General features: G+C 40.7%; 2 protein-coding genes across 6 annotated transcripts in view; both read left to right on the forward strand.

Annotated features, from left to right (window-relative positions):
- lsm1 (LSM1, U6 small nuclear RNA associated) overlaps positions 1-17,837 on the forward strand; it is a 34,273-nt gene that overhangs the window by 240 nt on the left and 16,196 nt on the right. The window contains exons 2-5 of one of the 2 annotated variants that reach the window (XR_008569937.1): positions 53-121; positions 228-343; positions 3,209-3,383; positions 4,150-4,226. Coding sequence is in view for 1 of the 2 variants with exons in the window: in XM_054772347.1 (XP_054628322.1) it covers positions 53-121; positions 228-343; positions 3,209-3,379 (356 nt within the window). In the remaining variant the exon portion in view is untranslated. Of the gene's footprint in view, positions 1-52; positions 122-227; positions 344-3,208; positions 4,116-4,149; positions 4,227-17,837 lie in introns of those variants that run through there. The other variant, XM_054772347.1, reaches the window with a different exon arrangement.
- The window catches only part of grk5l (G protein-coupled receptor kinase 5 like), a 52,833-nt gene continuing 39,207 nt past the window's right edge, over positions 4,212-17,837 (forward strand). The window contains exon 1 of one of the 4 annotated variants that reach the window (XM_054772342.1): positions 4,212-4,226. Coding sequence is in view for 2 of the 4 variants with exons in the window: in XM_054772340.1 (XP_054628315.1) it covers positions 5,309-5,360 (52 nt within the window). In the remaining 2 variants the exon portion in view is untranslated. The other 3 variants (XM_054772340.1, XM_054772339.1, XM_054772341.1) reach the window with 3 other exon arrangements.

A 17,837-nucleotide genomic window follows, 5' to 3' on the forward strand; every position in this document is an offset into this window, starting at 1 on the left:
ACACACTATGAGCTGCCAATGTTGTGTAACGTCTTTTACTTGTACTTGGCAGAAAAACACCTGGTTCTCCTCCGAGATGGCAGAACACTGATCGGGTACCTCAGAAGCATTGACCAGTTCGGTAAATATTTGTTTTTCTCCGCTACTACACTGTTCACGCAAAAATGTGAATAACAGAAACCAAATGCAAATTACGCGCATCCTAATTAGTTTCTCTGTTCCTTCAGCCAATTTGGTTTTCCATCAGACAGTTGAACGCATCCATGTGGGGAAGAAGTTTGGTGACATCCCCAGAGGAATCTTCATTGTGAGAGGAGAAAATGTGGTGCTTCTTGGCGAAATAGTAAGTGTATTTTATTCATCTTTTGTGTCGTTCACCTGTACGTAGTATAGGTAGCGCTGTGCATATACTCACTTTTTGAAATATCGTTTTTTGCATCTGTGTTTTTGTCATCATAACAAAGTGGCCGACGGGCAAAAGACTATGTCCAAATGCTCCACACACACCATAAAATAGATGCAACAGGGAAAATGCTGCAGATCCGTTATACAGTATTGCAATCACATAAATGCTGCAGGATCAAAAATGCACAAGAAAAATGTTGCAAATGGCCAAACACACTCAAACCCCCAAAACAACTAGGTCTGGCTCCTTTGGTGGCCTGGCAAACTTCCATTTTTGTTCTGTGAACTTGCAGCATTTCTCTCATGCAGTTGCATTTGTGGTTGCAGCATTTTACAGTTACACTTGTTTTATGGCGTGTGTTTTTGGATAATTTCTGTGTTTGAACATTGCTATGTATTTGCCTCTATCAGCCCTGATAATTCGATTTTTTTTGGAGGGTAAGAAAGGCCAAAACCACACATTAATCCTCACATAAATCCTTGGGTAAGGTCTGCATCTAGTTAAGTTGGGTCCTTTCAAGAAATCAGGATTGCCTGGGAACTTTTTCTTTTCCTTACTTGAACCTTGATTGATAGAGCGGCACACCCCCTGTCACTTCTTCCAGTTCTACTTGACAGGACGCACTTTTCCTCTATGGGTGTTTCTGAGTGGGTTTGGGTTAGGCTCCTAAGGGCCCTGTCACACCTTGACGATTTTATGAAAAATTTGGCCAATACGCTGGCGTACGTCGAATAAGTTATGGGTACGTTTTGTATATGTTAACAGCACGCGGAAGCACGCCCTGTCACACCTTGACGATTTAGGCAGCGCATGCCTGATGTGATCATTTTGATGGCATACGTTGAACTGCTGACGTTTTTTTTTTCAATTTTGGGCGTATACATAGCGTATTCATAACGAGTTCGACGTAAACATGACGTATTAGTAACTTATATAGAGCATTTCTCTAACTTATAGACAACTTATAGACAACTTATATCAACGAATGCGTAGCGTGTTGCCGGTGTTCACAATTTATGCCCAACACCTGTCACACCGTGACGATTTAGCCAGTTTATGCCAACGTATGAAAAATTTGGCCAATACACTGACGTACGTCTAAGTCGTCCAAAAATGTTGTGCCTGCATAAAACTTTTCGACGTATGTCAACGTATGATTCATATGTCCCGCATCCGCGGGCAATGAGTTATGCTATCGTTGACGCCCGTTCACACACATTATTTGTAAGTTACGTACAAGTTGTAATACGTCAACATACCTCGTTCGCTCGCTCATTCATTCATTCCTCGGAGACAGAGCGGAGTCAGCGGCTTCACGGCTTCTCCTCTGCCCAGCTGAGTGGTTGGTTCACCTTGATTGGTTTGTTCAGCCGAGGTCCCGCCCTCGAGAGCCGTATACCTCAGCATGATTGGTTCGTTCAGCTCTGCACACGACAAGTGTCATTCATATCAAACTTGCAGGCCACACGAATATAAATTTTTCATATTAAGACGGGGGCCGCGAGTCTGAGACCCCTGGTGTAGGCTGCATACGCTACCACTCATGGATTCGTGACTCGCTAGGCATTAATAAAGTTGATAGAAAATCCCAAAAAGTTGGTTCCATTCGCAGTGTCACAGTGCCCTCTACTGGTCAAGCTGCAAACTTACCTGCAAATGCAAACACGACAGCCTCCATCTCCTCTCTTCTCCCCAAGAAGACAGTTCTGTCTCAGGTATGTTGACGTATTACGACTTGCACGTAACTTACAAATAACGTGTGTGAACGGGCGTCAACGATCGCATAACTTATTGCCCGTGCATGCGGGACGTATGAATCATACGTTGATATACTTGGAAAAGTTTTATGCATGCACAAAATTTTTGGACGACTTAGACGCACTACGACGTACGCCAGCGTAATGGCCAAATTTGTCATACGTTTGCGTAAGCTGGCTAAATCGTCAAGGTGTGACAGGCGTTGGGCATGAATTGTGAACACCGGCAACACGCTACGCATTCGTTGATATAAGTTGTCTATAAGTTAGAGAAACGTTCTATATAAGTTACTAATACATCATGTTTACGTAGAACTCGTTATGAATACGCTATGTATACGCCCAAAATTGGAAGAAAAAAAAAACGTTGGCAGTTCAACGTATGCCATCAAAATGATCACGTCAGGCATGCGCTGCCTAAATCGTCAAGGTGTGACAGGGCCCTAAGGTTCATGCAGAACCTTTGCTTTCGATGATCAAGGTGCCACAGGCATCGGAGGTTATGCCTCCCGTGATGCAATGACACTGTTCCCCATGGATAATGAAAGTGGTGTAGATAGGGCTTGCCTTCGATTTGAACCAAGCCCTTCACATTTTGACACCGCTTGCTTACATTGACAGAGCTCTCGTGAGCTATCATGGATGATTTGTGAACTTTATTGGGACCACAACATACTTGTTTTACATTGCATATCAACCCAGACTGTCTTTCTGTTGCAACTTCAACAGTACTGTATCTTGGTGCAAATGGGGAAAAAAGAACATCAGATAACAAACTAGAATCAAAAACAAAATTTAAAAAACCCTAGGTAACCCGAAGTGCTCAGGCTTTTTGACTTTTATTATGAGTAACAATTGTGCCAAGTAACAAGTCTGAGCCAAATGATGTCCAAACCTGAGCAAAAGACTGGATGAATCTTATGACTTGAGATCATCTAATCACAATGTTTTAAAGTCTTTTGGATTTCAGGTTAATCTAATATTAATCTATAATCTTAATATAATTTTTAGAAGGTATTCCCTATGTGTGCATGTCTCGTTTCAGGACATGGAAAAACCATGTGACACAGTCCTGCAGCAGGTTTCCATTGAGGAGATCCTGGAGGAGCAGAGATTAAAACAGCAAACCAAACAGGAGACAGAGAAGGTCAAGATGCAGGTTCTGAAAGACAGAGGCCTCTCCATCCCCAAAGCTGATAACTTGGATGAATATTAACAGTGTAAATCCCACAAGTTGCTTCAGTTTGTATCAGACTGATATCTTAGTTGAATTTAAGAGCGCATGATTTTATGAGCACTGGGCAGCATTATGATTTGCCTCCTTACTGTAGTGTACTGTAGAATTTAATTTCAATTATCTGCTCTCAATTTTGCAGGCCAGTGGTGGCAAAACATGTTTGTCATGGATCACTATGATAGCAGTTATTTTACAGCAGCACCTTGTGTTACTCTATGCCAATTGTTTTTATTTGGAGATGTAAAGGCCTGCTATTGACTCACAACAAATAGCTATGCTGTCATAGAATGTTATTTTTTATCATGGTTTGTTTGCGTTCCTATACAAATGGTAGCAGGCACTACTTGTAAGAATAAACTACCATTCTGTAAAATTTCCATAAGTTTCCAAATTACTTGACAATTGGATGTTTTACGTATTCTGGAGCCTGTGAAGACCTCACGTTAGTCCTCCTATAAGCAAACCACCAGGGGGCAAAATTCAGTGTGTAACACACTTGATCATTTGATAAGGGGTGTCCAAACGTTTTCCACCCAAGCCTGCATACAGAAAAACTAAAGCATGTTGGCACCACTTTATTGACTATTCTTTTTTTATTTATTGATTTATTTTTACTTGGTTACATGCTAAACCAATGCATTGATGGGCAAAATATGCTATGAACTTAAATGATGTATTTAATTCACCATTGAGTTATAGGTGACAAAGCAATTGTTCTGATTTGGGTCTGTTTTTAATTTTGTGTTTAGAATATGCTGCAAGCTGACAATGAGCTGTGGGCTGCTAACTTGCTGACTTTGGACACTCCTGAACTAGATAGACAAAGGTATCCAGGTACACTTCTTGATCATTTCAGCTTCAAGAGTTGCCCTAGACCTCTTATTTCCCCTTCATCTTACCAAGGTCTTTGTACAATTGTAACCTTGCAACTTTGTGGAAGCCGTTTAAGAAAAGCCCCATTCTTTGCCAACATGACTGTGTCGCAGTGTACAAAGCAACATCCATAAACAAGTATAAAAAAAAATAAATTAATTAATAAATAAAAAAATAAAATGTATATATCTTCCACTGAAGAATCCAGACATAAAGCCCATCAAACATCTTTGGAATGAAGTAGAAGAGAGGTGATGAGCCAGTGGGACCTCTGTCAGGCCCAACATCATTGACCTGTGACCTTACAAATGCTCAAAGACTTCAAGTAATTACACGGTACTAAATGTATACACACCTAACGTCACTGAAAGCCTCACATTTTTGATCATGTAGGTGTGGATTTTGACGAGAAATTAAGCTTTGTTTTATCCCACTATTTGTCGCTATGCATCGCCACAATACCGGAAATATAAACTTATGTATGGCTTTTATTTTGAAGATCAAGTGGTGTTTGCGTGAAGTTGTCTCTTGGGCTTGACGCAGCTGGAAGTGTTAGGCCAACCCATTTTGGCGACGTAGAAACAGGGCAGAGAGGCGCGCTGACGTCGTTTCTTGCGGCACTCAGCCAAGCCAACCTCTACCGTTCAATCGTAAAACTGCTGGCGTCCTGCTGGTGTACCGCCGTGAACAATCCACCGAGGGGAGTCGCCTCGCTAGCACTAGTGGTTCCAGTCTGCTTCTTCTCAGCCCTGGGGAGCTTCCGTAGCAAAATCACGCATGGAACGGTGTTGCTGGAGTAGAAATGCAGAGGCGCACTTTCATCCCACAAGAACCATGCCCGTGTTGCACTGCATGCAGACCCATGACACTCTTTCATCTCATACGACTTTGATATGAGTGACATTGTCTGGGATACCAACGAGGAGTGAAGACTTTCTTTTTTTTTTTTTTTACCCGGACGGCGTGAGTCCAAAGGACGGTGGTTCCGCTGCAGACGTTCGTGTACCGTCAACCTCTGCATTCAGGATTTTTTTGATGGAGCTGGAGAATATAGTGGCCAACACTGTACTGCTTAAAGCCAGAGAGGGTAAGTGAACGCACCAAATATGAAGCTGTCAATGGGCCTTGCTCGGTGAAATAGATAATAGTCAGGACATCTCACTATGGCAGGTAAAGCCCACACCTTGTGCAATATTACGGCCAATATTGGAGAGATAAATGAAGAGATCAGATTATACAATAATCTCAGTCTTAAGCATACACTGCATCCACTTTGTCCTCATCATTTTGAATATTATGCGTTTCCCCACGTCCGCCTTCGCGCCCTGTGCAAATGAATGCACTCTTTCGCAATAGCTTGCAGGCAGGGACACACACGCACACGCATGCACACTCATACAATACACAGTTGCAGGGAGTAACTACTTTCTGTTGCCTGGTTGGCGTTTGCAAGGTGATCCAGCGACGTGACTGGTGTTGAAAATGCACACCTGAGGCCTGCACAGAAATATAGCAAGTACATGTACTGTCTGAGAGAACTGAACCAGTAGGGTGTGCAGAGGGCACTGTAACGATGATCTGATTAATTACTTCTCCTCATGAAGACATGATTGGTGATATGTAAGCTTTCCATTCACTGTCACACAAAATATCAATATATCACATTACAAACCAAATAACACAACTTTGCACCTTCTCTAACACTGGTTTTAACCAGGGCATCAATGTTTAAAAAAGGTGCAGCATCAACCACTTCTTTTTTTTTTTTTTTACAGTCTACTTTCGATTTCCATTCCACCAGCAATGTTATTAACTGCACAGCCTAATATGCCACTATAAAACATTACAACTCATTTTAACTAGCAGAACACAGCACAGTACAACAGAATGGTTGAGATTCTTTTTCTGCTTAGGTCACATGGTTGCTGCAGCTTGTTGCTAGGCAGCGTCTGTAGGGCTCAGTCATAACTGCCCCACAGGCTAATGGAAACAATGTCATGGCTAGACTGTTTGGATGGCAAACTAGAGGCTGACAGTGCTATTCCTCTGAATGAGAGCTTATAAGGTCGATCCACGACTGAGTCACTGCTCTGCATTGAATGTAAAACACATTTTGTGACAGTACACCAACTGTTTTGACGCAACTCTTATTTTCCCAGTAAACTAAAGCAAATCCCTTTAGTGTCCACTTTACTTTAATCTGCTCTGAGTTCAAAGTCAGTCTGTTGTGTTGTGTCAAAATCACCCTTCTGTCACAAATGCAAGTGTTGTTGCAGCACATGGATTCATGTATCAAAAGCCTCTGAGGAGTTAAAGCATGACGCAGGAGTAGTGAGTGTACTTCAGGCAGCCCATTTATCTCGCAGTGATGACATACTTTGGAAGAAGAAGGGTAGCCCGCAGAGTGAGTTGCGTGGGAATTAATGGAATAATAAAAGTGAAACGGGAAGCTTCCATGCTGTGAAAACCCATCCAACGGATGCATTCGCTATACAGGTCAGACTCGACATTTGTTTTATGGAAGCAGAGCATGACTGGGCCGGGTGAATCAAGCTTTACAAATTGATAAGAGCAGTTAATGACCCATGACAGATCTTGCTTGTCCCAGCTGCTCCTTTGGTACTCATCCAGTCTCCGGCTGTGTGTGGGAGAGGAAAGGCCGTGGACAGCCCCACATACAAGGCTGAGATGGCCCTTTAGTAACTAGCTTGAGCTCAGTATTCTCTACAGCTTGTGTGCTGCAACTATGTCCATGTGAAAATGTGCCAACGCAGATCAGAATGTGTTATTGCCGTGTGTCTTTTAAACATCCAAAACATGATTTAAGGTTTTATTTCATCATACAGGCATACAGCCCAGTATGTATGGCAGAGCTTTGCACAAAGGTCTTTTAGGTCACATACCACCAACAGTGGGAGAATGAATAAAGATTTGAAATTTATGTTAGTGAGTGTTGCTTTCAAGCCATTGTGTGATGCCAGCATCCTTACGCCCTCCAAATCAGAAAAGAACACTGAGTGTACAATGAGGTTTAGAAATACAAATCTATTGACATACAGTGTTCCACACCGGACTGCAATGTATCTGAGGTGTTGGGTTGCCGGGAGGGCATGATGATGACATCTAGTTAGCATAATTGGCCATGATGCAAAACTTCGTCCAGAGTGGAAGTTTTCACAAAAGTCAGACTTGGTGTTTGTGTGTGAATGGGTAAAACTGAGGTTTTTGGTTTGTCTCATAAGAAATGTACGAAATTTTCTTGTGTTTTTTTAAACATTATTTAAAAGCAAAAGTTATTGAGTTACAGGTGTTGGTTTCATTTTGTGCAGTGGTAGATGCATGTGCATATGCAAAAAACATGTTTCCTGGGCTCCTTGTAAGTATATGCACTTTATTCTATATATTGATTTGATATTGAGTAATATTGGTTATTTTTATCTATATTGAGATGCATTATAATTAGGGGTGTCACGATCTGATATTGATATTGGATACTAGGCCTATATCAGCAAAAAAAAACCCCAAAAAAACCAATATCGGATTATATCAGCCTGCATCTCAAATCTCCAACATTGCCACTCCGATACAAGCAGTCGATTCCAGGGTGCCCAAGCACATCTGTCCAGTAGCAACCGGATAGAGCCCTAGTGATAGCTGTGCTGTCTAGCGTGCTAACAAAGTAGCAAGGAACAGGAGAAATGTCAGCCGTGTGGCAGTAAAAAGGATTTTAAGCTGAGTGCAAAACTTGTCATGCACAAGTTTCTTTTTGTGGCACAGAACTGGGGAAGTTTAATACATCGAACCTTACATTACACAGGAAACTCACATGGGATGGCAAAAAGTCATTAGCTACAGCAGAAAAGAGCAAGCTCTTGTCGGTGGTGAGTAATGTCGAGTTTAAACGCTTCATTTTAGCACCACAAACTTGGCTATATTATGTTTATCTGCCACGATATTGTGGATGAAACTATACACCGCAGGCATTAAGAAGTAAATGGGTGTTGTTTTTTTTGTTGTTTGAGTAATATCACTTGATCAAGCCTTTTCACACATTGCACACTACAAAATTAGTCATAAAAGTATGTATCATTTGTGCTTTTCTAATATTCCACACTACAGAATATATAAAAGTATGTATGATTTGTGTCAGTATCGGATCAATGTTGGTATCCGCTGACATTTAAGGCTGCAATATCTGGCATCATTTGTTACATTCCAAGTTGATAAAAAAAAATCTGGTTATTTTTTCATGACCATAAGGAACAACAGAAATTTGATTTCAAAGTATTATATTATGTTATGTAGTATTATAAAGTATTATAGGTCGATTTACACAATGCAGCATTTATTTCAGTGACGCCATTGTTCATACATTTGATAAACTATGATTTAAATCATCATTTTAATGTTTAAAATGATTAAAATAAGAAAAAATACTGTATACTTTATTACCGTATGTAATGCTAAGGTATTACATGTTATGTTAATGTACCTGTTAATGCATGATCACAGCATGTATATAAAATGATAAAACATGTGTTAGAGGTTTTTTAGAGGTCTTTATAGTTGAAATAGGTGTGCTCCATGACTTGCATTGTTAGCTCCCTCATGCAAACTCGTTTTCGAAAATGGAAAGAAATATGTGTGTTCGTGCAAAAGTCAAAGGTTTTCCTTTTAAAGAGAAAAAAATCAGGTGGTGAGCTACCAGTTGGAGAACCCTGCTCAAGATGATCCATGTGAACAGTTTTTTAAAAATGTTGATGGATTTTTGATGTGATTTTGAAGAAAATATGACTCATTTGCTATTTCCAGTTGCCTACTCACCACCAGAAAAACAAAGCAATCACGACTGACCACTGTCTTACATAAAACACAGAATGGTATTGTGCTCTCTCTATCGGTTAGATGCAGCCCATAAGCTATCTAATCAGATTGATTGTTATATAACAAACTGAGTGGGCAACTGCCATCCGATCTCCATCTTCCTGTGGAGCAGCTCGCCGATCTCTGTAGAGGGTCCGTTATGGATGATGATTGCATGCGGTGAAACAAAACTCCCTCAACTCCCATCGTGGTCATCTGTGTATGAGTTGACTGCCACTGTCAATGCTGTGACAGTGCCATCACTGTGTGTGTGTGTGTGTGTGTGTGTGTGTGTGTGTGTGTGTGTGCTATGCATTTGCTGAGGAAATTGGTGGGTTGACAGCTGATCAACAGAAAGAAACTTAAATCAGTCCTGACATGGTTTTTCGCACAGTGTGACAGACAGTGAAGTCTGCTTGGACGTGCCTCTTTAGTGCAGTGCTTCTCAAGTAGTGTGGGGGGTGGGGGCTGAAAGGCAGGGAGGACTTCAAAATATTAGTGCAGACATGCCAACATGTAGGAATTTGTTGTACTCGGCATGCAATATGTTTGTTTGCTTTACTGATCACATTTTGTTGCGTTTCGCTGGTTTCAGTTTTGAGTTCAGTCTGTACAGTACAGATAAATAGATAACAGTTTCTCAATAGTGTTTCAAATCAGGGGGAGGGGGGCGTGAAACATTTCTGTACCCCAGTGGGGTAAGACAGAAAACAACTGAGAACCACTGCTTTATTGGTAGCTCCCATTTTAATAGCTACGTGTACGGCATCTGTCAGCGGATGTAGGGTGAATTCCTTTGTTCAAATGTAACCACAATCCTATCTGATGGAATGTGTGCTAGCCTCCCCATTCACAGCTCCTTCTGGCGGCGGTTGTAGATTCCAAAACCAGCAAACGTCATCAGCTGTTGAGATGAATGAGAGTAAGGGAGGGGAAACTGCAGTTCTGCATCCAGATGGCCTCACTAAATTATGGTAACAGAACAGGAGTATTTAGTTTGGGTTACTCCATTGAATTCCACTCTTCTGCTGCCTGCTGGCATTGTCTTTCTGCTTCCGTTTTCTGTTTTGAATGTTGAGTGACACAAGCAGATCAAAGAATAGTTCATTTTAGCCCTTATGTTGACCTGCATAGTGGAGAAAATACCCATACCTCATTTTCTCAAGCAAATACATCATTGAAGGGGAATATTTTGTCACTTCAGCCAACCAAACTGTCCCGACTAAGTCAGACGGGAGTCTCAATACTTTTGTCTAGGGGTGGGAATCTCTGGCCACCTCACGATTCGATGCGATAACGATTCAGAGGCCTGCGATGCGATGATAAAACGTTTATCGATGCATCTCGATGCATCTTTTGTTGTGATCAATAGTTTGTCGATTTTTTTCAAGCATAATTTTTTTTCTATATATAATTTCTTTTTACTCCCTTTGTACTACTAAAACAAAGCATATTTGTAATGATCCACAATTAAAATAAACATGAAATAGATACATTTCCCAGAGCTGTGTGACATCTATTCATTTTCTATGCCTTATCTTTATCCTCACTAGGGCCACGGCTGTTTGACATTTCTAAAAAAAAAGAATATAGAACTATAAAGAAAAAAGCAGTGGCAGGGGAACTCGTTGGCGCCAGAGTAAACATATTGGATAAGTTTACATTAATCTAAGCAGACATTTATGTAAGTTTATCTTCAATACTAGTAAGATCCGGCACTAGCAAGAGTACTCGATCAACACCGGCCGCTTTTCTTTCTCTGAACTACTTTGACACCCCCAAATTCCATCCACATCTGACAGTCAATCAAAACCGTGGGAGACTTGTACAATTTGCTCTGGATGTGAACGCGTCACTCACCAGTGTAGCTGGTCACAGCCACTCGTCACCACCCGTGTGCAGGGTTTGCTACGAGTTGGCGATTAGTTTTCGCCAGTTATTAGTCACCTGCTGTGTGTGGCGCACATTACATTTAGGTGCACCACCATAAACTGTCTGGCGGCACTTTCACTTTTCATCTTTTTGTTCTGTTTTTTTTGTTGTTCTGTTAACATGGATTATTTATTAATTGATGCATAATCGGCAATGTCAGCATTGCAATGCATCTAAGAATCGATTATTTACCCCACCCCTACTTCTGTCCATGAAGTGTATCAGTGCTTCCATAAATGTGCCGCAGGCCACAATGAAATTAGATGTTTAACTATTCTCTTCAAGGGCAAGCATGCACCCATTCATGCACTAACTTGCTTCGTTTCTTACCAACCTACAAGTTTGAGAAGCCCATAGAGATACTTTGTAAAATGTAAAATGTTGACTATCAGACATGCCTCAAACAAGCCAAGAAATACAGTGGTACCCACTTTAAGTCAAGTCGTATGATGCCAACTTGTCTACGTTAAACAACTCATGTCTCAACCAAGCTTCTCTTTTTTGGTATAAAAAAAAAGAATAATTTTGAGACGGTGACACACAGTAGCTTTAACAAGGAGGCAAACCCTCTGAATCACAGCGCAGAACCATACGTAATACTCCCATCTAGGGCGTGAGAATTCCAGTGTTTCAATTCCTTGGAATCGTTTTGCAAACGATTCCCATATGCAAACGGAGACATCATTCTCTAGATATGCGTGGTGATGTAGTAGGCATTCTCCACTGTATAACCACTCAGTCCATATAGACATTGCAAGTTGTCAAAGCAACATTCAAAACCAAAATCACATGCCATATTCTGTCTCTCGAAAACTGTATATTCCGCCCACTGTGGAATGTGGAACTGTGAAATAATGATAATGATTCATGAGATGTATTCCATTGTAACCTTCATGTTCAAATAAACTAAACCAAACCAAACCAAAAGCACTTCCTGCTCCCACACTGCAAGCCACGAAACACACAGGCACACACATTAGCCATGTTTATGGTCAGCTAACCATCGCAAATTATAGCGATAAAATGACCTAAACCACTTGGTTGAAATCTGGCTTCAGAGTCCTATTTATGCTTGGATCACCTAATGGCAGACCCTTTTGCTGTCATAGCACTCCAGAGTACACCAGCATCAGACTTGAAATGTGTGGCTTTAAATGAAGCACGATGTGCTTAACGCAAATCATAAAAACCTGACATGATGCGTAACATGATCATATCCAGTGATTTGCGTCCTCTCATGTGCATCAAAGAGATTGCATCATGCAGTGATTGAATTCAGTTGTGGAATTTGCCCTTTCAAGTGGATATTTTGATTGGAAGTAACATTGTAGCCCAACTGAAGGGTGGAGGTTACCTGCGATAACAGGAGAACAAGATAACATCCGTGGGGTATTTGTCCGTACATGTGATTTGTGCATGCTTCAAACACACACAGTGTCCTTGAAACTCTGCATCAGCAGCCAGGCTGGTGCGCAACAAGTCTCAGCAAGAATTGGGGAGATACTGTCAGTGGTACTAACTGAATACTCATTGAAAAGAGCCATGCAACCTGTGCAAAATGATAACTTCTGACTTAACTTCTCTCTGCCTGATTGATCAGTAGGAATAATATACAGTACGTCCATGTGTATATAAACATTTATCCCGCGTGAATCCCTATGAAAGATGTCATTATGTCAAAGAGACGGGACGATGCATGAGACTGGGTCCACGAGAACGAGAGGAGGCAAATTAAGATTAATTTTAAGAAAAGTACAATGGAAAAAATATGACTGGGTAAACATACTTTTTTATTCAACCGAGGCACAACACAATGCAGGTGCGTTTTGAAATGTTTGCTGTACCACAATTTCACACTAAAAAATATTATTGTCAACATTTTTTGGACTAAACCACTGTTATGATAACATACTGCATAATAATAATCACTAATAATAGTAAAAATACAGCTCACTGTATTTCTCTCATCTACTTGTCTTTGTCTAGTTACGCCAGGGCTGTCCTTTGATATTCAATAAAAAAAAACAACATATCCATGTACATACATTATACATATTAAATGACAAATCTTTGTGTTTTTTACTAGTTAATAGTATCAATGTTTTAGCTTTTAATAGTTACGTTATGCCTTTTCTGCTCTATTTTCCACTTTTGCTGGGTTATTGTTTATTTCTGTATTGAGCCAGGTTCCACAGATGGCTCCTGCATCACACTTTGGACACCCTTCTGTGTTTTACCAGGAAGGCAATGATTGTGTCCAAACTCTACCTTCTAGGCTTTGTTGGTCAAAGGCTGAGTTGCATTGTGAGGGATTTCTTTTTATGGCAGTATGGGGGTGGAGCTCACTCCCGCCTGCCTGCTCAGCGGATTCTTCACCTTTGTGAATTGCTTGTATTTAATTGCCGAATAAATGCATGACGCAACACTTATATGCGCACCCTTACTCGCTAAATATAAAGACGATGTCGCTAAATTGTCAACACAGATCTGTTCTATTTATCAGGCGTGTTATGAAATGGAACCGGTGATCGCTGGTCTTGAAAGTTGCCGCTTAGCCAAATGCAATGAGTGTCAATAGAACTGCTTGGTGATCAAAGGTGCAGGCAAGTCCCAACATCAACGTGGTTTGATTTGACAACTCTAAAGTAAAATTGATTAAATGTAGAATTACTACAGCTTCTGGACATCAACAAGTAGCAAGCAGCTGTTTAACTCCAATGGGGAAAAAAAACAAACAGCCACACGTGACTCGCTGATGCTGTGAACACAGAGGTAGGTTGTATTGCAAGGTGTGCCTAAAACACTTAATGTGTGCTTCCAATAATGCCTCGCACACTGCCACTTCCATATTACTGTATTATCATTCATAGTAGCGATGCCATAGTTCAGTCTTGGTTGGCTTCTGGCTGCCCTGTTCTCATGATAGCTTTTCTCTCAACGAGAAATCTCATCGTGTTTTAGTCTCACAAGATTGCCCCGACATGTCATGCTACTGATTTTTTTGGGGGGTGGACGACTGGAGAGCATACATGGAGGAAAAGAAGGGGAGTGTCAAATACACAATAGGATGACAGATTTTGTCTTGCTTGCATGATTGTGGGAAGCTTATGTTAGACCTCCTGTCTCTACATTTACTAACAATACACTCACACTTGGGCCGCACGGTGGTCTAGTGGTTAGCATTGGCCAATACAGGAACAGCCTGGAGATCGGGAAGACCTGGGTTCGATTCTCCCCTGGGCATTTCTGTGTGGAGTTTGCATGTTCTCCCCGTGTGCGCGTGGGTTTTCTCCGGGTACTCCGGCTTCCTCCCACATTCCCAAAAACATGCAGGTGAGGTTAATTGGCGACTCTAAATTGTCCATAGGTATGAATGTGAGTGTGAATGGTTGTTTGTCTATATGTGCCCTGCGATTGGCTGGCGACCAGTCCAGGGTGTACCTGTCGCCTGTCGCCCGAAGTCAGCTGGGATAGGCTCCAGCATGCCGCCGCGACCCTAATGAGGATGAAGCGGTATAGAAAATGGATGGATGGATGGACACTCACACTTCAGTAAAATGCACTTAAGTGCAATTAAAACGGAGTTACATCCAGTCCGTTTTAATCTGCTAGTATGGTTTGTTTGGTCAAATGCGAATGCAGGGGGACGGAGACCGTCTGAACGATGGGTCTATGTTTGCCTTCTAGCGGGCTGTAGTGTAGTCTAGACTGAGGCACGTGTGAACACCAACTGCACCAACAGACCAAAACACTAGAATTTTATTGCATAGCAGAACTACCTGTTTTACTGTGCATATGACAATAAAAACTCTTGAATCTAGATATGATGTCACCAAATGTGAGCGCAACCATAGCAACACCCAACAGAAAACCTAAGTGAAATGTAAGCCCAGAATTGTGAATACAGCAGTTAAACATACCTGCCTCTTTTCAATAAAGGTGTCTTGTTGCCCATGACAGTTCGATGAAGTCATCAGAAACTGCGTTTCCTTGCAGCACATGTCCGGAAACCCTTTTGACGTCATTATACAATTTATATCCTCTTCGTAACATCTCCGCTGGTAAAAAAAAAAAAAAAAATCAGCCATAAAAAGGAAAGTCTGACAAGTTTATGTAACCTAGAAGACATCAGGTTGTTTTGTGTGCGGAGGTTAGTACACCTTGCATACGCCATCCAATAGAGGAGCGACCTTATGTATATGCTTAAGTGAGAGTATTATTTGGTCGGCTGACAAAAATGTGAGAGTATTATTTGGTCGGCTGACAAAAATACAAGTGTAAAGCAAACCAGGCGGTAGTAGCAGACACTTATTGTATATGTCATGCTGTTTGCTTATACATTGTTAAATGCATTACTTTAATAGAGATATACTTACTATACAGGCATACACTAGGTAATGGAGGGTTATGTTATTGGTCAATTCATTTTTAATTTATTTTTAATAAAATGTAGCAGAGATTGACAATTTACTCGACTAGGGCTGCAACTAACCATTATTTTGTTAATCGATTAATCTGAAGCTTGTTTTAATTAATCGAGTAATCACGAGTAAGAGGCATGATCACTGTTTTGCAAAGTCAAAGCTGATGGAAAGCTAAGGAAAAAAAAAAATCACATTTGACAGGCTGAAATCGGAGGATGCTTACATTTTACCCTGATTAATTGTTGCAGCTCTATACTCGACTCTGTGGAGGTAGGAGTTCAATGATACGATATTAATCTATAATGTACAGAATGTTTAGATTGCTGAATGACCAAAAGATTATTTTAATACTACGTATGTGAGGTACTTTAACAACAACATTAACATGTTTTAACATATTTTAACAACATTAGCGTGTTTTAAAAGTCTTGGTTCACTTGTTCATCTTGTACTAGGAGATATACATGAAGGCATTAACCAGAGAAGAAGCAGAGATGTACCACAAGGCTCTCTGTGTTTTGAGTGGGAGTGTGACTCATTTTTTTCTTGAGTGGAAATATTCAGCTCTGTGGCACTTGCTATCTCTATTGTTATTGCTGCCTCTGCCCACACATACAGTATACATAACTCTGGATCCACCAAGTTCACGCCTGTTCTTCCAGGGGGGGTTGTCGAATGGAACTCTGGGAAATAGAGGAGATAATCATCTAAAGTAGACGTGATAGGTGGAGAGAAGAAAGAAGCAGAAAATGTCAATTATGTAAATATACATCCAGGAACCACCCCATTGTCGACTGAGTACTCCAGCAGAATTTTATTGTGTCTTGAGCATGTGCTCCTTGTGCTGTTGCCATATTTTACTGGAACATCCAATTAATAATTAATGTATTAATCTGAGAACAATCAATATTTCCAGCATGTTTACAGCCCCCTCGCTAAAGTCAGCTGATGCATGTAAGATTGTGCTGTTTTTACATGCAGTCACACAAGTGCTTGGTGTGGCACTCCATTGTGTACATTTTTCTCAAAACTGCCATAAAATAAAGAGTAAGTTCACATTGTTAATGTTAAGTGTTATTTACAGGAGCATATGGCCCAAATATTATTTATAGTTCATTTGGAGACAAAACTATATTTAATTGTGTAAAGTCATTATTATTGTCTGCACGAAAGTATATATTGAGAGCAGGAAAAAAGAAACAAATCCAACAGTTCTAGCACAGAAATACTGAGTTGTATAGTTGTCCCTCTCTAGATCGCGATTTGACATCGCTCCCTTACTGATTGCTGTTTCGTGGTTAATTATAGCCTATTAGTAAAAATATATTGAAAGACAAGTCTTATGTAGTATTGTGGTCACTAGGCACCAGTAATGGCACAAAACATTGATGAGACATGACATTGCATTACATGCATGGTGTCAGCCATGGCATGTCTGACATGAAAGTGAAAAAAAGTTCTCCTCCCATTCCATGTGGAAGTGGTAAGTTTTCGGCTTCTTACTTTGTCCTCCTTCCCCAATCCGTTTGAAACCCTTTCTTAAGTTTAGAATAAATAAATTGTTAGCTAGTTAGCTCATTAGCATGCTATACTTGGTGGTGGTCGTCTGTTGTGTCCTTGTAGTGATCCAATAGCCTGCGCATTACCAATGTGGTGTAAACAAATAATAATAGGAGTGTAAAGGTGACTATACGTTTGTTATTTCATGTCTACGGGGCTCTAATAATAGTAAAAAAAAAACATATTTAGAAAGTCATCAGCAGGTTTTCTATGCGTTAACTACATAAATATTCCATTCCATTTAAATTCACTTATAGCGGTCGAGTCTGGAACCAGTTAACCACGATAAACAAGGGACGACAATGTACATACAAACAACAAACAGCAGGTCAACAGTTCAAGTCTACAACAAAATCTCATGTACATTTTTTTCCAGATATGTTGCCATAACAGGGACAAAAGCATTTGGAATGTCAACATAGTGGCAAAATGTGGAACAAACATATTAATGGTGTGTGTTGTGTGGGCGCGTGTGTGAGCAACTTCAGAGGACAGAGACAGCCAGAGAAGGCCAATGTAACCACGTTAACCCTATTTCAGGGGCACACACACAGACATTCAGTTATCTGCATGTACTGCACCATGTGCTGCATCAGTTTAGTAAACTGGCTCTGTTGTATTTATTAGGGACACTACCCTTCATGTTTAGTCACCTGTGATATCACAGAGTTTGAACTCTGGATGACGAGAAATAAAGTAACTGATCATTCAACTACAGATCCCACATATTGATTATAATGACCAAAACATTTATGAGTTGTGTAAACACAAAGGTCGTGTCAGTG

This window comes from Dunckerocampus dactyliophorus, chromosome 4, assembly GCF_027744805.1.
Source record: "Dunckerocampus dactyliophorus isolate RoL2022-P2 chromosome 4, RoL_Ddac_1.1, whole genome shotgun sequence".
Taxonomy (NCBI): Eukaryota; Metazoa; Chordata; class Actinopteri; order Syngnathiformes; family Syngnathidae; genus Dunckerocampus; species Dunckerocampus dactyliophorus.